Source organism: Musca domestica, unplaced genomic scaffold, assembly GCF_030504385.1.
Source record: "Musca domestica strain aabys unplaced genomic scaffold, Musca_domestica.polishedcontigs.V.1.1 8, whole genome shotgun sequence".
Classification (NCBI taxonomy): Eukaryota; Metazoa; Arthropoda; class Insecta; order Diptera; family Muscidae; genus Musca; species Musca domestica.
Genome location: NW_026712409.1, coordinates 3,652,282 through 3,674,282, shown reverse-complemented (window position 1 = coordinate 3,674,282; position 22,001 = coordinate 3,652,282). Strand labels below are relative to the sequence as shown.

The 22,001-nt window shown below is 34.8% G+C and overlaps 3 protein-coding genes across 9 annotated transcripts in view; 2 read left to right on the top strand and 1 right to left on the bottom strand.

The window, feature by feature from the left end:
- Nucleotides 1-198: 198 nt before the first annotated feature.
- On the bottom strand, nucleotides 199-9,734 carry LOC101893093 (protein lifeguard 1). 6 transcript variants are annotated; one of them, XM_020038142.2, is made up of 6 exons: nucleotides 9,560-9,734; nucleotides 8,379-8,520; nucleotides 7,223-7,264; nucleotides 3,949-4,259; nucleotides 3,633-3,881; nucleotides 199-1,516 (listed from the first exon to the last, which is right to left on the bottom strand). In XM_020038142.2, the coding sequence occupies exons 2-6, from the start codon at nucleotides 8,407-8,409 to the stop codon at nucleotides 1,157-1,159; spliced, it is 993 nt and encodes a 330-aa protein (XP_019893701.1). In that variant the 5' UTR covers nucleotides 8,410-8,520; nucleotides 9,560-9,734; the 3' UTR covers nucleotides 199-1,156. The 6 variants fall into 6 exon arrangements, with proteins under 6 accessions (XP_019893701.1, XP_019893703.1, XP_005187394.1 ...); XM_020038144.2 differs by having other exon boundaries at nucleotides 8,379-8,522; nucleotides 9,563-9,734; XM_005187337.4 differs by lacking the exon at nucleotides 7,223-7,264.
- Nucleotides 9,735-11,117: 1,383 nt separating this feature from the next.
- On the top strand, nucleotides 11,118-14,528 carry LOC101893490 (aspartate--tRNA ligase, cytoplasmic). Of its 2 annotated transcripts, none has more exons than XM_005187339.4 (6): nucleotides 11,118-11,257; nucleotides 12,023-12,160; nucleotides 12,224-12,546; nucleotides 12,619-13,025; nucleotides 13,100-13,717; nucleotides 13,952-14,528. In XM_005187339.4, exons 1-6 carry the CDS (start codon nucleotides 11,156-11,158, stop codon nucleotides 14,113-14,115), a joined length of 1,752 nt encoding a protein of 583 aa, XP_005187396.2. In that variant the 5' UTR covers nucleotides 11,118-11,155; the 3' UTR covers nucleotides 14,116-14,528. The 2 variants fall into 2 exon arrangements, with proteins under 2 accessions (XP_005187396.2, XP_005187397.1); XM_005187340.4 differs by having other exon boundaries at nucleotides 11,185-11,314.
- Nucleotides 14,529-19,415: 4,887 nt separating this feature from the next.
- The window catches only part of LOC101893769 (protein vestigial), a 46,530-nt gene continuing 43,944 nt past the window's right edge, over nucleotides 19,416-22,001 (top strand). Inside the window, exon 1 of the mRNA XM_005187341.4 lies at nucleotides 19,416-20,129. The gene's annotated coding sequence lies outside the window, so the exon portion shown is untranslated. The remainder of the gene's footprint in view (nucleotides 20,130-22,001) is intronic.

Sequence of the window (22,001 nt, the reverse complement as noted above, 5' to 3'; positions counted from 1 at the left end):
AATGATGTTTTTTTTTTATTTCACAGATTTATTGTCAACATTTAGAATTGTTAATATAATGGTTATTAACTCTGTCGTACAGAGTATTTTCAATTTTGCCCACATTTAGTAAATAAGGCTGTAATAACATGGTTTATTTTCAAAGAGAGAGAGATAATGCCAGCAATATTTTGTATTTCTGTGGAATAAAACATTAACTTGCAATTCAAATATTCTTCATTTATTTATCTCTAATATGTCCTTAGAAATACTCATGCATTTTTCTTCTCTTACAACAGATACTTTTGTCTTTGGGGAAATTTTCAATAATTTATTTGGTTAAAATGAATTTTTGGTTAACTTTTCTTTTTCAATTTACATAATTTTGTTATTCAAAATAGAATTGAAACAAAATCTGTGTTTCCAAGAGAAGAACATTTCAGTTCTTTGAAGAAAAAAAGGTTTATACACACTTAAATCAAACATATGTTATATGCATTAGAAGCAATATTATATATTTTTTAATAATTTAATAAGTTTAAGAACTACAAAAAAGGAATTTCGTTTTTTTTTGGTATTAAATGGATTATGGAAAAAAGAAAACAAAATAACAAAAAAAGACACAACAACAAATTATGAGGAAAGTTACACATATAAATAACATTAAAAAAATACTTAAAATTACATTTACATATGTACTTGACAAAAACAAAATTCAGTAAACCACTTATGATTAAATAGTTAAACGTTTCGTAATAATAATACATCAGTTTAATTACATATCTTATGTTGAATAAATAGAACAAAACCCAATATTTGGGGAGAACATTTCATCTCCTCTTAGTTTTAGTTAATATAGTAGTTTTATTTAATAATAAATATGTATGTTTGAATGTGTATGACTGGCTATTGGGGGGGAAAGGTTAAGGAATAAAGAAAGCCTGTGTTAAATATCCAACACATGGCAAGGGGAAAAATATCAAAGTTAGTACAATCATACACAAATAATACGTTTAAATTCAGTATGGGAGGGGGAGGAGGGGATTGGATTCGGTTTTTTTTTTTGTATATTAAACATTAAGCAATGATCCGTGTGTTTTTTATTCATTTTTGTTAATGTGGTTTAAGGTTATGTTGTTTGGTTTTGTTTGTACCAGCATGGCTCTACAATTCAGTCCTAATCCCTTGAGGCCCCAATTATGGCCAAAATATACATAAAGATGTTGATAATGTCCAAGTACAGATTCAAAGCAGCAAATATATATTCCTCGGGACTAATGGAGTACTTGTGATCGCCGCCCATCATCAATTGAGTGTCATAAACCAAGTAGACGGAGAATAGCAGAGCGCCGATGGATGAATAGACAAGTGTCATTATTTTGCCTGGAAGGAATATGGCCACAATGCCGAAAATGACAAATACGACCATGCACACCAACAGAACACCGCCACACATGGTAAAGTCGTATTTTGTCTGGAATGCAAACAGGGTCAGAGCCAAGCAGACAGCTGCGGTTATGCCAACGGCCATTAGAACCTGAAAAGAAAAACGGAAATTGATTATGCAAAGAAAAATAATTGGCGGAGATGATCAATTGGAATATACTGATAGATATTTTAGCTAGACATTTCCTCTCAACGATGCAGTTTCATCAGTGGAGTAAGTGCTTTTTTAGGGCATTATCCACATGCAGCCATGTTCTAAAGAGCATCAAAAGATTGTCGTTGAAATTAGTTGCAAATAAAGTTCAAAGAGCATTTTTAATCATTTATATTGCCTTTAAAATAAAATCCTTAAAATGGCTTGGAAATGTCCCCTTGTTTGCGCAAATACAAATGCAATAATATTATCAGATTTGAAACAGGTTTTTAAAAAAATTGCACGCCAATTTGTTAAAAGCATGCAGTGAAGTCATTGATTCAAGTTATGGGTCTTCCAAATTTTCTAAGAGGGTTTAAATAGTTTATTTTAACGGATTATAAAAAAAATACTAGTGCTACGCAGTGAAAGCGCAAACCTGCCAGAATGCTGTCCTGAGAACTGGGACAGGGTGCCTCCTCATGACACCAGTGGACCATCTACATGACTTGACGATAGTCCTTCCCTTGCGTCAGCATGCTTTCGTTGCCTGGGTGTTATCGTGAGAGTCATCCCCACTACCATATGGTGGATACAACGCCCCCACCCAGACGTGTCAGGAAGGACATATACGATCTAGAGAGGGTGGTCCAACGCTATAAGAGAGAACCTCTAGATCAAGAAGCCTATCAGGCATGTCTGAGTGGCACTCATACCGATGCCGTCGCAGATGCTATCAGCAATTACAAAATGAATGCCGTCCTCGGAGTATCCGATTTGATCCCAACTTGGTACATCGAGTTCGGAGATGGGCAATATCGGTCAACTCCCTTCTGGTACCTCTCCTAAAAAATGTGCACATTTTCGAAGATAATATTTTACTGCACAGAAAAAGAAAGGATGGTCCGATTCTTGCTCCAACTTTGCAAATCCTAATATTTGCATCAGTGCTAGGTCAGGTGTGACATAGGACAATATCGGCCCACTCCATCCAGTACCTCCCAAACAAAGGGTCAACATTTTGAATAAATATAACTATTATAAAATGTGATGGAAGTGTCCGATTGTATTCAAATTATACATTTCACAATATTTTCATTAACCCAAGATCTGGTGTGAACGTGGGATTTATCCATCCACTCCTTCAAGTACCTCCCCACAAAGCGTAAACATTTTCAGTGTCCATGAAGCTCATAAAACACGAGTTAACATCCGATATTCAGACTTGGTACATCTCAATATTTCCAATAACACAATATCTGTTAGAAGAATGGTAAAGATCGCACCATTTCTTCTGGTACCTCCCACACAAAGGGTCAAAGCTTTGAATAACCAAAAAAATCATAAAATCCGAAATAAGCATCCGGTTCTCTTCAAATTAAATACATCACAATATTTTTATTAACCCAAGGTTTGCTATGAAGATGGGGTTTATCGTCCCACTCCTTCAAGTACCGTCCTCACAAAACGTAAAAATTTTGAGTAACCATGAGGCTTATAAAACGCGAAATTAACATCGGATTCCATTCAGGCTTGGCACATCCCAATATTTCCATCAACACAAGACCTGTTATAAAGATGATAGAGATCGGACCATATCTTCTGGGTACCTCCCCCACATAGGGTTCAAGATTTTGAAAACCAAACGCTCAAAGAAAGCTCAATACGCATCCAACTCTCATCAAATTTCATACAACCAAATATGATTTCGCATAAAATTTGATACAAATGTTCAATTTCCTTCAAATTTTGCACATATCAATATTTTTATCTGCATTAGATGAAGTATGAAAATGGAATACTTCGAGCTCGCCAAAAATTGGATATAAATTTTCGATTTCCTTCAAATTTTGCACGTACCTATATTTTAATCTGTTACCTCACGCATATTTCCACTTTTTCCAAAAATTTGCACATATCTCATATAAAGTATAGGTAGTAGTCGATATAGTCCAAATCTGACACGTTGTAATATTTTTATCAGTCTTAAGTCAGATACGAATTGGTCAACTGCTTCGGTACCTCCCCCGTAAAGAGTCAACACTTTGAGTAATCAAATAAATAAAGTACTTACCTCTGTGGGAGCATATCTGCTTGCTGAAACGCCCAATAAGAACGACTCCGCCAGAGTAAACAAACCCAAAAATATGAAATTCATGGGTGTCTTGCGACGTACACCTTCACAGCAAGCCATGCAGATCATTGTAACAAGCAGAACGGCCAATGCAACCCAAAATAGGGCAGGGTTTCTCATAGCAAAATCCTTGGTGGCCTTATTGAAGGCAAACAAAGCAACGAAACCGAATGTCACCAACAATTGTCCCTGAAATTATGTGGAAAGGGTTAATTTGGAATGATCTATGAAAGAGTTTGCTCCACTCCACACTTACCATTAAGATCATGTAAACTTTGCGTATGAAACCTTTGCGCACACTTTGGTCATCGAAGGAAAAGTTCTTGGGGCCCTCAGGATCCTCATAACCACCGCCAAAATCATTTTGGGGTGGTGGCACAAAACCTGGTTGAGGTGGAACAAAACCAGGACCACCATAACCTCCTGGAGGTGGATAACCACCGGCTGGGGGATAGCCTCCGGGTGGAGGATAGCCGCCTGGTGGTGGATAACCACCTTGGGGATAGCCTCCTGGTGGTGGATAACCACCTTGGGGATAACCGCCACCATAATATTGTTGATTCGGATCTATAAAAGTTAAAAACAAAAAAATTAGAATTGTAATTGTAAGAAAATATGCAAATCTGATCATTAACATGCGTCGTCTTGTATACAACAAATGTGTAGTGTAAACCACACCATCAACCAAAAGATAGTGATGATGATGATCATGCATACTACTTTTCTACATGCTGTCTTTGTAACTTGCCTCCTCCTCCTTCACGCTGATCTACAGATTGATACATTCTCGTTATATATTTAAAATATTGGGAAAAACAAACGAAAAATTCCGACTTTTTCTAATGGAACAATAATGTTGAGTTAATCATCACTTGAAAAATAATCGTTTGTTTTCGACTGAAAAAGAATTTTTCATGGAATCCAGAAAGAACTTCGTGGTCGTGTTGTTATCGTATTAAAGATAACAAAAAATATCAGAAATCATATACAATACACTCATACAAGACTACGCAACTCTACAGTCTTGCCGAGAAATATGGGGAAGGTGATTTACCATACAAATATATACAAAAATGCTTATGTGTGAGTATATGTACATTTGTAGATAATTTTAAGTAGTAATGCTGCCACCATCTTACTTTAAAGCTTTCACTGACAAACAATCGACACCTGGTTCGCTTCCGAAATGTTCGTATAAACACTCTGACACACATAATGAAAAGTGTGTTGTTTATCAGAATTTTAGATATGATTAATAAAAAGTGTCATTAATTGAATCGTGGTCTCATATATTCAATTCAAATTTCTGACGTATCCCCAATACTTTGGCATGATATCGATTGCTCATTAACATTGTTTCTTATTTTTTTATATAAAAATAGTTAAGGGAAATTGAGTCCTGACCTATGGTACCTTAATTGATAAATTTGTAGACTATTTTACAGTTAGTATCTGATGTTCCAGAATTTTTTATTTGTAAGGAGTCAATGACTTATCGTATATACCACATTCTAATGGTATACTGCGTTTAATTAAAATTACAGGGTGAGATGAAAAAACTGCAACCAACTTCAGTTGCTGTGATTTCTAAGCCACTCGTCCGACAGCTGTTAAAATTATTCCAGTGACAGCTCATTATATTGTTTACAAGCGTACAAAAGAAAAGGACTGTGATGAAAATTTTCCAAAAAAAAAAGATATTCGTGATGAAATTCAAGCGTGATAGTGTGATTTCTTTATATTTGGCTGGAAAACCACACGTGGCTATCGTTAAAGCACTCCAGCATTTAAATGTGAATAAATCTTTTGTTTCTCCTTCCATCGTTTGTTACCGTGATACTGGTAGCGTAGCGCCCCGATGTCAAGGAAATGGACGGAAGGAAAAAGCAACATCAGCAGAAATGGTTCGAAAAGTAAAGAAGCGACTTGATCGTAGCCCACCCGCGTCGGCCAAAAAAAGCCCGTGAGCTGAACATATCGCAATATGCCATTCGGTAAATATTAAAAATTGAGCTCAGGGTAAAGCCATTGAAATTCCAAAAAGTGCCAGAACTTACACCGCAACAGAAAGAAAATAGGCTCAAAAGAGCTAAAGAGTTGATTCGCTTGGCCGAAATTGGTGATGTTGAACTGCCGAATTTGGTTTTCTCCGATGAGAAAACATTCGTTGTCCAGCAGTTTGTAAACAAACAAAATGATCGTGCTTACATGCCAAAGAGGTCAGCTGAAAATGTGCACCTTCGGTTGGCCAACAGAACTCAAGCGCCGGCCATGGTGATGGTGTAAGCCGCCATAACAGCTGATGGTCGCTCTACGCTCGTATAAATCGACCGTGGCTTGAGAATAAATGCCGACTATTATGGCGAAAATACTTTGGAGGGTGTATTAAAGCCTTGGGCACGCAAACCTTAAACATTACAACAGGACTCAGCAACATGGTACAAGACCATGATACTGGTAGCGTAGCCCGACGTCAAGGAAGTGGACGGAAGAAAACATAGCAACATCAGCAGAAATGGTTCGAAAAGTAAAGAAGTTATTTGATCGAAACCCGCGTCGCATTGGCTGAATAATGGCTCGTGAGCTGAACATATCGCAATATTCAATTCGGCAAATATTGAAAAATGAGCTCGGCTTGAAGCCATTGAAATTCCTTGCTAAAGAGGTCTTCGGTTGGCCACCAGAAATCAAGCGCCGGCCATGGTGATGGTGTGGGCCGTCGTAACAGCCGATGGTCGCTCTCCGCTCGTATTAATCGACTGTGGCATCAGAATAAATGCCGAATGTATTAAAGCCTTGGCCACGCAAACATTTTGGCCGCAGACCTTGGACATTCCAACAGGACTCAGCATCATCGCACTCAGCACGCGCCACCCAAGAATGGTTACAAAATGAGGTTCCTCGCTTCATTTCCAGCACACAATGGCCGCCAAAATCTTCGATACCAATCCGTTGGTATATTGTGTCTGGAGAATTTTGGAAATCAAGGTTGGCACTAAAAAATACCAAAGCAAGCGCTTCGCCGGGAATGGACCAAAATACCGCAGAGCAACATTTGGCCGTTCAAAGGCCATAATTCGTGCCAAAGGTGACCAATTCAACAAATCTAAACTTATTCTAAAAATTTGATGGTATTTCCGAATTTATTGCTTTCATTCAATAAAATTAAAAAAAAAATGTAAAATTATGGCGTTTGCCTTTCTTGCAGTTTTTTATCTCACCCTGTATGTTCTTCTATTTACGAAAGAAAAGGGCTGTATCGGCGCTCTCAATTTGCAAAGGTGAAATTGTGCATTGATCTTGTAATATATCATCTGAAAACAATTATACATGTTATTTATGCAGATTTAGATGAAAAGGTTTAAAAATAAAATTACCGAATAGCCATTAAATATTCATTTGGTTTTCGGTTGTGATTTCATTTAAATCCAGCTTTTTGGAATAAATAAATTACTAAAGGCTAGCAAATACACTAGCAGTTTCGAAAAAAAATAGCAACAACGAAGATTGCTAAATTAACTCAGGTTTACCTGTATTTGACGTCGTTTGTGTGCCTTCAAATTGTATCAACTCTTAGAAGAAACACAATTATGTTGTTAATTTAATTAGGAAAATAATAAAAGTGTACATGTTTGTCGTTATGTGTACGCATCGATGATATACTGGCTTACTCAGCGCTAATTTATTGTATCGTGACTTCAATGTGGTATAAATGATGTTTATCTTAACAGCGTATGAAAGGCTGATAGTTTTGCTAAGCTTGTGAAGAATTCTAAGGGAGGTGAGCTGTTTTATAGATCTGACTTAATTAGCTCATTGGTCTGGTAAATAAAGGGTTTATGATATACGTCTTTGACTTGGAGTTTAATTTTGACACATTTTGGCTCAAATTCAACTTTTGTTTTTTTTTTTTACAAATTTTTATTTACGGATCTTTTAGATGATATATAGGTTGCTAGGTGGGGGACCAATATTTTGAGGTGTTACATAATTTTTGATCCAATCAAACTTATAATACCCCAACACATAGTGTAGTAGGGTATAAATGCAGAATGATGTACTGCAATTGAATTATGAAATATTTTTTTATACCAATATAAAAACCTGTCAATGTTAATTTAAAAGAGAACCTTTTTGGAATATTGAGGATTGGCCTTTTTGCAAAATATGAGAGCAATCAACACTAGTATAACTTAACAAAATATATCCATATTTAACTATGGCACAAAAGTAAAATTTTACGTGTTTTTCTTAAACACAAGCTGTGGTGGGATACATAAACAAATGTTCGCATATGTGTGGGAGTAGTATTTGGTATTGACTTTTGGGGTACTGAACAACAATGGTTTGTGTAAATATTTGCAATGACTGTCTAACAAACATGCTGAAACTTAAACCAGCGTAAAATGAGAGATAACAAGTTGTATAACACTCAACATCAGTTCGAAACTGATAATCAAATGGTCTATGTCTAATCAACAAGCCGTTGTGGAATTACTCATATATTTTCGGCCTTATCATCCACTTCACACTGGTCGTTAGTTTCTATTCCAAAATGCAGATTAGTAGGTTAGTATCTAGACGTTTAGTAATTCATATGGAAAATAAGGTTAGGGAGTTATTAGCAGAACTAAAGTTGTGTTATCGAATTCAACCAAAAGGAGTGATAAAGATATAAATAGACACCTTGATAATAGGGACCGCCTTGCCAAGACATTTCTTATTTGCTTTTGAATTTAGAAAAATTCACAGATGGAAAAATTCACAGACTTCAATAAAGAATTTCTTCTTCTACTTCTATGGTGTGTTTGCTTTTTGAACAATTAGACTGAAAATTAGAAAACACACAACATTAATGCTTGTTGTCTATCGAACTTACCAGCCATATTAGTGTCTTTTTATTTGAGCTCTTTTCAGTTAAATGTGAACCAAATTTGTAGACGATATACCTGAAAAAGAGAAACAAACAATTATAATATTTTAATATTTAAATGAAACCAATTAAGTAAAAACGTAATAGAATAATTGAGAGCATGTTAATTTAGTACACCCAAAGAATTATTGAAAATTTGTGTAATTTTACTATGTCGTTGTAATATGGTAATATTTACAAAATCTATTGTTTTCTCATTACAGCGTTCTGAAGTGCACAATATTTGATACACATTCGACCATTGATCCGAAATGTCTTATTTTTTTATTTTTTACTTCCTTTCTCAAATAAAAAATTATTCACCACGTCCATTTAATCATACACACGTAGCGCACACAATCCGTATTATTACTATGACGGGTATTGGGTCATATATTGTTTTCATGTCAGTCCTCTACAATCTGTTGTCGATAAGATAAACAAACAAATTAACAAATTAAAAGTGTGTGGTTGTTGTGTATGCTTGACGAGTTTTTCAATTGAATAGAAAACGTAAAGAAAAATGTATTTTCCCTTACAAATTAGGACGTGAATCCCACACTATGGCTATGTACTTCCGGACTTTCTCCGTTGCCGTCAAGGCAACGTATTTTCGAAACTTGAGGGTCATGTGTTTTGATTTAATAAGAGGTCAATTGATGCCGTCATTCCTTTCAATTCCAGTCAAGTAATTCCCAAGACGAAGGAGCCATCGACATTTCACCATTTTCGCAGAATTTTATTCAAAACAACAGCACAAACAACAAACAGAGCACTTTACAATTGACACCGTAGGAATGGTGACTCATTTCACAGCCGTGCACTCAGAGTAAATATAATTTTTGCATTGAATTTATTGCATCAATCTATTCTAACTCTTTAGATGGACTTTCCCGTCATTTGGATGACATTCAAGTAATTATTTTTCACAACACCAAAGATTTTGCGCAATTACCTTTTTTTCACAAAATTAACACTCAATGTTGCCTTTTGTTTTGGTAACTAACTAGAGCTTGAATATATTTTTTTCTCACTTCTCCGTCTTGAACTCGAGTTTTGAATTTCTATTTTTTTCTAGAGTAGTCGTATGTAAGTCGACTTTCAGCTGAGCTGTATTGTTCACGAATAAACTGTTCAATTGAACAACACAATGAAGAGAGCGCATGAACTAGGGTCTAGTTCATTTTAGATTAATGAATAATGTTAATGCTACATTTACACATGATAAAATTGTTTACAAATTATACAGCTGGCGTCTTGTTGTGCACTCAGAGTAAATATAATTTTTACATTGCATTTTATTGCATCAATCTATTCTAACTCTTTGGATGAATTTTTTCCCGTCATTTGGATGACATTCAAGTAATTATTTTTCACAACACCAAAGATTTTGCGCAATTACCTTTTTTTAACAAAATTAATACTCAATGTTGCCTTTTATTTTGGTAATCAACTAGAGCTTGAATATTTTTTTTCTCACTTCTCCGTCTTGAACTCGAGTTTTGAATTTCTATTTTTTTCAGAGATTGCTAAAAGGACAGAGCTGGATAGCTTATTTGAAACCATTTTACATTCTTAATTCTACCAAGCATTGACACACAAGGATTGAGGATTAACCCACTGGGTTTAATAGATCTGTTTCAGAACCTGCAAGAATCTATTAATCTTGGAATGTTTTCCATATCATAGAGGGGGAAATCGGTTATCGTGGTAAATATTTTAGATTCTTGCCGTTCTGGAACAGAACAGATTTAGTTGAGGTATGTGGAATGGAGTAACTTAAACGTACTATTAGATACATCCGTAGGAGGATACATGGTAGAAGAATATGCATCAACGCTTGGGAACATATGTCAAAAGTTTGGAAATGATTTTTTTTCAAAAATAAGTATGTTTTTATATGCTTTGTTATACCACACCAATCGGAGATTATATTTATTTTTCAACAATTTTTACGAATTTGGATAACATTTCATTAAAAATTTTCAATTTCAAATTTAGTTTGACAGTTCATTGTCCCAACAGCTGTTTCGACGAGTCTACCTGATTTCTTCTACCAAGGGAGTATATAAGTGCCGCTCAGCTGATTTTTGTTTATACAATTAAAAGGTAAATCAGCTGGTAGGATTACAATTTTTTCTAAGTGTGCCCGATTTCTGCCAGTATTTATTGTTTTAAAAAATAAAAACCAAATATTTTCAAAACCAAGGAAGACACGTACATTGCGACAAGCGCATTAAAGCTATTAACCAGTTTAACCATTAAAATCAAAGATTGAACGGTTTGGATCATATATTTGAGAGACAATACAGGCTTTTCATTCATTTGTTGCGCTATTTAACTTATCTAAAAAATGACGAAAAATATGAAAAGAAATTAAAGCAACTTGTTGTATACAACCAAGGAACCTTTCATAAAGAAGACGTGTTTATTTGCACAAACATTTAATGGAATAAAGTGCTTCGCAAAATATCTCTTATGATTTGTTCAAATCACTTCACCACAAGTTGAAAAGATTTTTGTACAGTGCATCGAATTGTAGGTCACTTGCATGAGACTAAACTCGACTCATACATCCCTAATCAAATGGTTCTGCTTCTTCTTCTTCTTTTGGCCACGACTTCTCGGCAGTGAATTATTCATCTGTTTGACGGTGCGTAAAGTTATTGTTTTTTGTTTAAGAACAATACAGTTTTAAGATAATAATAAGGTAAAATGTCGCACAAAAGCCTAGCTAATAGCTGAGAGTAAAATCGCTGGTGGTTTCGAGTGAAAACTAATGAAGAACTCAATAACAATTTCTGGGCACTCTCAACATGTGACTCAACAACCGGAATTTTGTGGATCTTGATATTACGTGAAATATTTGCAATTGTTGCACTAATTATTACTTCCATATGCTTCATCGATTCTGTTAAATGTTTCATTCAGTTTTATTACAATAAATCCTGAAAACAGTGTCCATGATGCAATAGCTATATTTTCTATGTAAGAGACACAAAGGAACTCTCTCTCTCTCTCTCGTTGCCTCTCTTCTTATCGGTAGGCTCTCTCAATGTTGTGATTGCAAGAGGTGCAATTAGATCGGCTTTTGTTGGTGTACTTGATTTTGTGTGGTTTATATCAGGGGTGCTCAAGAAGAAATATCTGTTTTCAGTCAAATTTCTCTTTGCTTATTTAAATCAAGAACAAAACAGTGTTAAGTCATTATTTATACAAATATTTTTTATCCATTTGCTTTATAAACTATTTTGGCAAACATTCGTGTTTAAAAACAATTAAATAGAACAGTAAAATATAAAGAAAAACAGAATTTTAATTTTCTCTTAAATTATCTCTTTTTTCTCTTCATGTTCTAGAACACGGTTTTGAGCACCCCTGTTTATATTCTAACATTTTTATTTTCTTTATTTGACAGATAAAGGCACGTCTTATCACAATGGTGACCGAAAACGAAAACGCCACGAAAGCACCGAATTCCTCTGGAAACGAAGGAGAAACAACTTCGAAGAAAGCTGCCAAAAAACAGGCCAAAGAAGCCTTAAAGGCCGCCAAGGTAAGTTTGTAATTTGATGGCATTACAACGCAAGAGGATACTGACAAACAAACGTTTTCATAGAAAGCTGAATATAAGGCGGCTGCTGGAAAATCTGATAATGGCAACAATGCGGCTGATAGTGCAGAGGATATTTCAGCCGGTTGTTATGGCACGTACGGTATCATCAATTCCAAGGAAAAACACGAGGAAAGGAACTTCGTAACAGTCGTCGATTTGAAAGATCATGTGGGCAAAGCTCCTGTCTGGGTTAGAGGACGTGTGCACACATCCAGAGCAAAGGGCAAACAATGTTTCCTGATCTTGCGCCAGAACAGCAGCACTGTACAATGTATTTTGGCTGTGGGCGACAAAATATCCAAACAAATGGTTAAATTTGCTGGCAAGTAAGTTTGTTATGAAAGTGTTTTAAAACGTCCACCCTCCCACTGATGTGTGTTTGTATTTTTTCCAAACAGTTTGAACAAGGAAAGTATCATCGACATTGAAGCTGTGGCCGTAGGTGTACCTACCAAAATTGAGTCTTGTACGGAACAAAGCCTTGAATTGTCAATACAGCAATTGTTTGTGGTATCCCAAGCCAAACCCCAATTGCCATTGCAAATTGAGGATGCATCTCGTCCCGACAACCCTGATGACACTGAAGGCCTCAATATTCGTGTCAACCAGGATACCCGTTTGGACAATCGTGTTTTGGATTTAAGAACTCCGGCCAATCAAGCCATTTTCCGCTTGGAAGCTGGTGTTTGCCGCCTATTCCGTGATATACTCACCGCCAAGGGTTTCACAGAGATCCATACACCCAAAATTATATCGGCCGCCAGTGAAGGTGGTGCCAATGTATTTACTGTGAGCTATTTCAAAGGTAATCATCGTTATTGTCTTTTCATGTTTGAATATTTCTAGTCTAAAGTTGCATTTTTGGCATTTAACTTTTAGATTCCGCTTATTTGGCCCAGTCTCCTCAGCTGTATAAGCAAATGGCTATTGCTGCTGATTTCGATAAAGTTTTCACTGTGGGCGCTGTATTCCGTGCCGAGGATTCTAACACGCACAGGCATTTAACGGAATTCGTTGGTCTTGATTTGGAAATGTCATTTAAATATCATTACCATGAAGTGCTCCATACAATTGGTAACACCTTCACCGACATATTCAAAGGATTGCGCGATCAATACAGCAAAGAGATTGAAGCAGTTCGACAACAGTACCGTGTGGAGCCATTCAAATTTTTGGAACCTCCACTTATTCTGCAATTCTCCGAAGGTGTAGCAATGCTGCGTGAAGCCGGTGTTGAAACTGGTGATGAAGAAGATCTCTCCACGCCCAATGAAAAGTTACTGGGTCGTTTGGTCAAAGCAAAATATGACACTGATTTCTATATTTTGGACAAATTCCCCTTGGCTATTCGACCATTCTATACCATGCCCGATCCCAACAATCCAATTTATTCCAACTCCTATGATATGTTTATGAGAGGCGAAGAAATATTGTCTGGAGCACAGCGTATTCATGACCCGGACTTTTTGACAGAAAGAGCTAAACATCACGGAATAGGTAAGAGAACTAAAAGTGTGGATACATACGCAGCTTGAAGTCTTCGCATGGCATATTTTGTGAAGAATGGAATGTGAAGAAATGAATGTCAGAGCCGCACTCGAATTCTGCCGTCATTTCCCCCTTATAATTTGCCATAAATATGCCTAGCCATTATGGCAAGCTGCTTATGTACCCATCTTAATTTAGATAATAGATATGAGTAGGAGTTTATCGTTATGAATTTAATTTCAGATATCAGTAAAATTGCTGCCTACATTGAATCGTTCCGGTTTGGTTGTCCACCACACGCTGGCGGTGGTATTGGTATGGAACGTGTCGTCATGTTGTATCTGGGTCTCGACAACATTCGCAAAACGTCAATGTTCCCACGTGATCCCAAGAGATTGACTCCTTAAACTGTTATCATCAGGAAAAAAGATAAAAAGCTTAAAGCTTTGAATAGCAGCCTTCCCTTTGTTCTTAGGTTTTTCTGGTTAGCTGACATTTTATTTCCATTTTAATTTTTTTTATTTTATAAACAATAATTATTTTATTTAGTTTTAACCAACAAAAATGCATTAGTTTTTTTTTCTTCTTTCTAAAACGATTTACTTAATTTTATCCACGATATATATTGTATATTTACAATATTATTGTTGTCTAACAACAAATTTTGCGATGAAAATATCTACACGAAGAAACGAACAATTTTCGAACTACTTTAAAAGGCTGATTTATTCGGCAGTAGTGCACAGAAAGATGTACTATCATGTCAGAAATTCAAATTATTTTAACAAATAAAATTATTTAATTTTTGTATCCAAATTAACATGGCGTCGTTATCATTTTGTGTGTTATACATAGAGCTTATCGGCAAAGTTTTTATTTCAAACCAGTTCCAACTGGTTTTATAATTGAGAATAAACGATAATGTTTATAGACATTTTGGCTAAGATATCGCACACCGCTGAAATACGTGACCAATTTGTTATTAATTTGGAACTTTATACTTTTAAATTGTTAAAAAGGAAATATTTTAAATTTACTTATGACTTTTGGCGCTTCCTGGGAGGGAACATGATTCATACCCATTGATGGAATATTTGAGGAATTAATATTTTTAAGTCCTTTACTATCTTTAACCATTGATTTGACAATCATGAAATCTACGGCCAAATTACACTGTGACATAAATGGGTATAAAAGTTTCGGGAGTGAAAAAGTACAGAAGTCCCTGGTGAGTATAGTAAAGCGTGAGTAATTTTTTGTTTGTGACGCTCAGGAACATCAAGAAATTTCCTTTTTTATGTTTCCATCATAAAGCAATATTTCCATATTTTGAAATTTTTTATTAACGAAACTAGACTGAGAAATGTTAATTTTCAAGTTATTAGTTTTTTAATCGATAAAAGTTACAGCAGATGGCGCAATTACAAGGTGTTCCTTCAAAATTTAGTTATGGATTTCAATCACAATAATGCATTTTGACATTACGTTTGGTAGTCGGCTGGCTTGGAAAGGGCCCTTTAAACTCGGGCCATGTTACAGAACTATTTGACAAGAAACTTAGTAGCATGGCGCAATAACAAGGGGTTTCTGCGAATTTTAAAAAGCAGATTAAAAGGAAAAAAATTATTTACAATTTCTGGCTTTCTGTTAAACTTTTGTTCTGTGATTTCAATCACAATAATGCAGCTGGCTTGAAAGGCTGACCCATGGTAGAAGAAAACAGATATTCGCATCGACACAGCAGCTGGTGCAATGAACTGTCAAACCAATTTTGAAATTGCAAATTTTAAATGAAAAAATATTCATATTTGTAAAAATTGTCGAAAAATCATACCATAACAACGCTTGGCGTCGATTAAGAAAACATATACTTTTGAAAAAAAAAAACATTTAAAAAATAATTAAATATCAATACCCCGAAGCGTTGATGCATCTATTTGAATTCTTCTACCATGGGCTTAGTATATTTTTCACTATTGTGATTTGACTTTTAAATCAAAAATTTGTCTTTTGATAGCAAACTTTTGTTTTGTGACTTAAATTAAATTAAATTTTGTAGCCAGCTGGCGTTGATGGGGGACCTTATAATTGGACCATGATCAAATTTATAAAGGCCATGCTAAGACCCTGTTCCCAGCAAGAACTTGAAAACTCTCAGTAAATGAGCTGTCAAAATTGCAATCTTCACTTGCTCTCATTTACTGAAATAAGTATAAGGCCCCATTTCAGCTGACTACTAAATGTTGTGCCATAAAAATGTAAACAAATGTTGACATTACATTTAGTTTTTAAAATTTGCAGAAAAACCTTGTTATTGCACCAATTGGCCACAAAACAGTTATTTTTCAATCAGCTGATGTTACAGGATAATTTTTACAGAGTAAATTTACCCAGTAAGATTTTGTAAACTCTCAGTAACTCAACTGTTGCTCTTTTCACTCGCTCTTAACAACTGGATTTTTGGGTTAACGAGCAACATTTTGAAATATATTTCTATAAAACATTGGGTTATCTCACACACCTATGGTCTGTTCCAGAACTGCAAAAAAGTAACAGTTTTTAATGCGATAACCGATTTTCCTTTTATGATATCGATAGCAAAACTAGTAGAATCTTGCAGGTTCTGGAACAGAGCACCACCGTGTAAATATTTCCAGTGAGAATTTACAAACTCTCAGTTACTCTCAGTTGCCGAAATTGTTCGAAAAGTAAAGTAGCGATTTGATCGAAACCTTGATCGAAATTCTATTCGGCAAATATTGAAAAATGAGCTCGGGGTACCGCATGAAATTCCAAAAAGTGCAAGAACTTATACCGCATCAAAAAGAAAATAGACTCAAAAGAGCTAAAGAGTTGCTTCGCTTGGCGGAAAGTGGTGAACTGCCGAATTTGGATTTCTCCGATGAGAAAACATTCGTTGTCCAGCAAATAAAATGATCGTGTTTACTTGCCAAAGAGGTCAGCGGAAAATGTGCACCTTCGGTTGGCCACCAGAACTCAAGCGCCGTTCAAGGCGATGGTATGGGCCGCCATAACAGCCGATGGTCGCTCTTCGCTCGTATTAATCGATCGATTAAAATGCCGAATATTATCGAGAAAATATTCTGGAGGTTGTATTAAAGCCTTGGTTGGGCTCGCAAACATTTTGGCCGCAGACCATGGACATTCCAACAGGACTCAGCACCATCGCACTCAGCACGCGCCACCCAAGAATGGTTACAAAATGAGGTTCCTCACTTCATTTCCAGTGCACGATGGCCACCAAAATATCCGGATACCAATCCCTTGGACTATTGTGTCTGGAGTATTTTGGAAAGCAAGTTTGGCACTTTTCCAATTGCTTCGCCGGAAATGGACCAAAATACCGCAGAGCAACATTCGGGCAACGTGTGACGGTTTCATTGGCCGTTTGAAGGCCATTATTCGTGCCAAAGGTGAGGTAAAAATTATGGCGTTTGAATTTGTTACAGTTTTTTCATCTCAACCTGTAACTGAATTTGTAAAATTTGAACCATGTCTGTTTGCTTTTTATATCCTCTTATTTAATACCCAGCTATTTTTGCACCTTCATCGCGAGCGATACAATGCATACTCTAAAGAAAAAAAAAAAATAAATTAACTATGTAAAAATTAACAAATTTTGAAAGAAGAACTTTTTAGACAAGAATTGCTCTGTTCCAGAAACTGCAAGAATCTACTATGTTTGCAATTTTTTTAATATCATAAAGGGAAAATCGGTTATCGTAGTAAAAACTTTTACATTTTTGCAGTTCGGGAACATAGGTACAAATATTGTTGAAAATAATTATAATTTTGGCAAATTTTTTATGATGCCAACTTCTGGAACAGAAAAAATTAAGGATTCTTAAATACTTTAAATTATTATTATTAGTTAACAAATAAAATGATTTTAAAGAGTTTGTCCACTTTTAGCCATATTTTAAAATCTCGAAAAATCTCAAAGAGATTTGATATCTTTAAAAAATTTGTAATTTTTATTAATTTAAAAGTAGTAATAACAACGACGAACCTAATTTTTTTTTAAATAAATATATTATTTTTCCTTACAAAAAATCGGTATGACGACAATAAAAATTTAATGTACCTAATACTGGTACACATACCCTATGTTTCGACAGGAGTATTCAGAAATGCCTTCCGTGATTATTTCGGGGTGTGGCAACAGCCAAAAAATAATTAAATTTTGCTAGCAAACATTTCGAAAATACCTAACAATTTTCCAGTTCCGAGTGTGGGGTTGGTTCCGCGGAGTCGGAAACTCAAACCATTTAAGGAACCGGAACCACAACAAATTGCAATATAAACACATTTTTAGTTTATAATTTTGAAAGTGGAGGTTTGCTTGTTTGTTTGCCACCGAATACAACATTTTTTTTATATGGGTGAGAACAAAGTTTTTTGTTTACAATTCCAAACTTAAAATCCTGAAAAAAACGATTGTAAGGCACAAAATATTACTGGCCCTTATGTATATGTCCTGACCGCATATGAAGTCCAAAATTTATTTTGGCCCTCTTGTCTGTTGTCGCCTACTTATTCAATAGAAACATATTAATATTTTTTGGCTTATTCGTGGTGCAATAAACTATGTCAGTGAATATCTTATTCTCGGCTAAAAAACGAATTGAATTAGGTGCATTCTTAAAACTTAAACCCAAATAAACCAAAAATCATTTTTTTTTAAATTGTTTACCAAAAACACGTCTAAACAAAGCTCCATGTAACTTATGTAACTCGTATGGCTAGAAAAGACACCACACATCCTTCCATAGAATATCTATGATTTACTTCGTCAAGGTCCATTTTAATTAAACTATCACAATAAATCATATCAAAGAACGAGGCAAACCTGAAGATTCCAAATGCCATCCATGAGAGTTCCCACAAGAGAATGTTATTTCAAATGTAATCCATTAGTTAATGAGCAGTCGGCTTATAGACACTTTAAATACCAGATATGACCGCAAACAGACTAGGAAAAAAAACCAACTACAACAACGACATGCAGACATACCCAACACCCAACATTGTTTCTCAGCTTATTTGCATGGAAAACAATAGGGAAATTCATCATTAAAATAAAACGAAAATAGGTACAAGATATCGAAAAAGAAGGAACAAAAAAACTCCCCGAATACACACATATGTAGGCATGCACATGTAGCGACCATAAATGCATGTCTCCACTAAAAACCCAACCAGAGAAAGAAACCCCCTTCTCATTTTCAACAAAAAAGAAAAAAACAGGAACAACTACAAGAATAACAACAATGCTGAGAGGATACAACTAGCACCATTTTATTTTACTCAACAAAAAGAGCTACATGAACAAACAGTACATTCAAAAGAGAGAGAGAGAGAGAAAAAAAAAACAAAATCTAATAAAATGAGTTATGACATATGTGAGACAAAAAGAGAAAGAGAGTGTGATCCATACTCAATGAGGGGTGGAGCTGAGAAAAAACAAACAAAACTTACACTCATACCAACAAATGCATATCAAGCAACCAATGGAAATGAACTTCAAATGAAGTATATGTTGTTGTTTCACTCCCACCCATGGTGAGTAGAGCCTAACAAGGAATCCATAAGGTCTTCCTTTTAGATTCTTATGGAGAGTAGTTGTTTCACGATTTGGTTGGGGGGAAAATCATGGCTGTGGCGTAAATACTTCTCAGGCATATTATTAGACAGTTGCTTGTTTAAATACGGCGAATGCGCACGTCTCTTTAGAACGGACGGATTCTGTTGGACTTAATTACAGTGTTGCATTTTGTGATGAACAACAAAAACAATAGCAAAGAAAACTTTCTACAACAGGAATGGGTATTTCAATTTCAATTGTGAATACAACGGTGCGATGTTATAAACGGTACAACCAAAAATTAAAGAAATTCTAAGCAGTCAATCAAGTGAACAAAATATTTATTTTGGAAAAAATAAAATAGATAACAACAAACACAAGTCCACGTTTTTAGAGTGTACGTAAATCCACACACACACACACAACCACAGATGTGTGACGTATATATACATACATACCTACTTCGTATATGAATGAATGAATGTCTTTGCGGCCCAGACATTTTCGCATTCTTTAATTTCCGCAACATTTAAATGTGAAAACCAAAAAAAAAAAGTGAAAGAAACAAATGTGGTGTCCAAATTGTGAATGCTTGAAAAAAATCTAAAAAATTCACGTGAGAATTTTAATTACATGTTTAGTGAATATTTAAAGAAATTCTGAAATTCTTTTTACTTTTCTCAATGAAAAAGTGATTCATTATCAGCTTAAAGTATTTGCTTTCAACGCGACACCAACAACGACGACATTCTTTTGAAAGCGACATTCAATTCAGGCATAATTTGTGGGATTAGCTGTTTTATTTATGGTATAACGGTATGTTTTTTTCCTATTTTTTATAAAAGTGTTTTGAGATATTTTTATTTTAAAAATTTTTGAAGAGTTGAGTGAGATAGATTAAATAATAACAACTATGTTTAAATGGAAAGTTTGATTACCGTGGAATGGGTCTTTGACCTAATGTCAAGCAGGACCACTTCGAATAAAAATATAAATATTTTTTTTTCAAATTTAAATATTTGCAACGTTTTTCCTGTTTTCGGACAATTTTAATATTTTGTTTTGTTTTTCCAAACACAAAACTCCTAAAATTCGGATGCATTTTTTGTTTTCATTTTCATTTCAAAAATATTGAAAGAAGAATATTGGTGTGTTCCAGAACTGCAAGATAATAATCGAATAATCGGTCATCGATTTTCCCTTTATGATATTTAAGAAAATTGCAAAACTGGAAGATTCTTGCAGGTTTTGGAACAGATCACGGATATCGACATATTCCTGTTTCAATTTTTGTTGTTTGAAATTGTCAAACAAGAAAGAATAAATGTTACAAAAGTGCTTTACCATAAATTCTTTAGACAGTTTTAAACACTGCTGCTCGAATTTTTTCCCGAGTTTGTTTCAAACATATTTACTTCCAAAACTAAATTAGAAGATATCTGATTTAATTCGCTGCAGAGAATTGATATTTTTGATATTTTCTTGCCTCAATATAGTTATGGAACACCTTATTTATTTCATTTACTGTTTCTCATATTTCGCAGGTTAAGGTCATATGATTTGCTATCACCTCTCATTAAAAAATAATATTTTCGTACAAAGGTTATGATTTTTCCACACTGCAGCTATATAAATATCAAATACGTTTTAATGACAAAAGCACACATTTGAATTATCCATTACGTGGATCACATGCGTCAAATTAAAAACGTAGGTACTTGTATAAAACGCGCATTGTTTATGAGGCTTTTAACCATGTTTATAGCTTCAAAGATTTGCATAATCAGACATATGATTGAGTGATTGACCGTCGGCTGGGAAGTTGAATTTTCCTTGCCTTTCCTCTATCGAAATTATAGACTTTAGCGAATGTTGACTTTTCAATGTACAACATGTTAATAATAAATCAGTTAATGTATCCAAAGCAAGATAAATTACGAAGGACCAGCAACGTACGGGTCCTCACTGAAATTACAATTTTTGGACAATTTTTGTATATTTTATATGAAATAGATAATTTTTTTTTCGAAATGATAACTGGTCCTGCGGTAGACTGTCAGATTCAGACATGTCTTGGAACTCCTTTGATCTTATCGGATTGTTAAATGCACCCTTTCCCTTTTTATAGAATCGCCTTTGGCGTAGGCTGAAGATCGGATTTGTGGTAGATTTTCGGGTCTATACCATTGTGTGACATACCCCCTATGAACCACATTTCCGACGGTCCCTTTATACTTGATAAAAATAGCTTGTTAAAATTCTAAGGAGACTTTCTAATTATATTCACTTCCTCCTCTTAACAGGACAATATTCAACTTAATATTGGTGTAATATTTTTCCTTGAAAATACATTTCTTCTACCTTCTATTTTCAAAAATCAAACAAGGAATTATTGTTATTATTTCAAGTAATTTTTTGTGTATTTACAAAACTTTTCTGCTTTCGATATAAAATAATGTTTGGGCAACTAGCTATTAGCCTAATGTAAATTAGGACGTTTATCGAGTTCACAATGTTATTCAAAATTCAAGTTATTTCCAGTTGGAATAATTGGAATAATTTAAAATTTACTAACGGCAATATGAGTCAAGGATATTTGGGATACCCCCAAATTTCTGTTTTTTTACGTCAAATTTCAAATCATAAAGGTAGGTTCGGAAAATGAATATATAAATTAGATCAATAAAT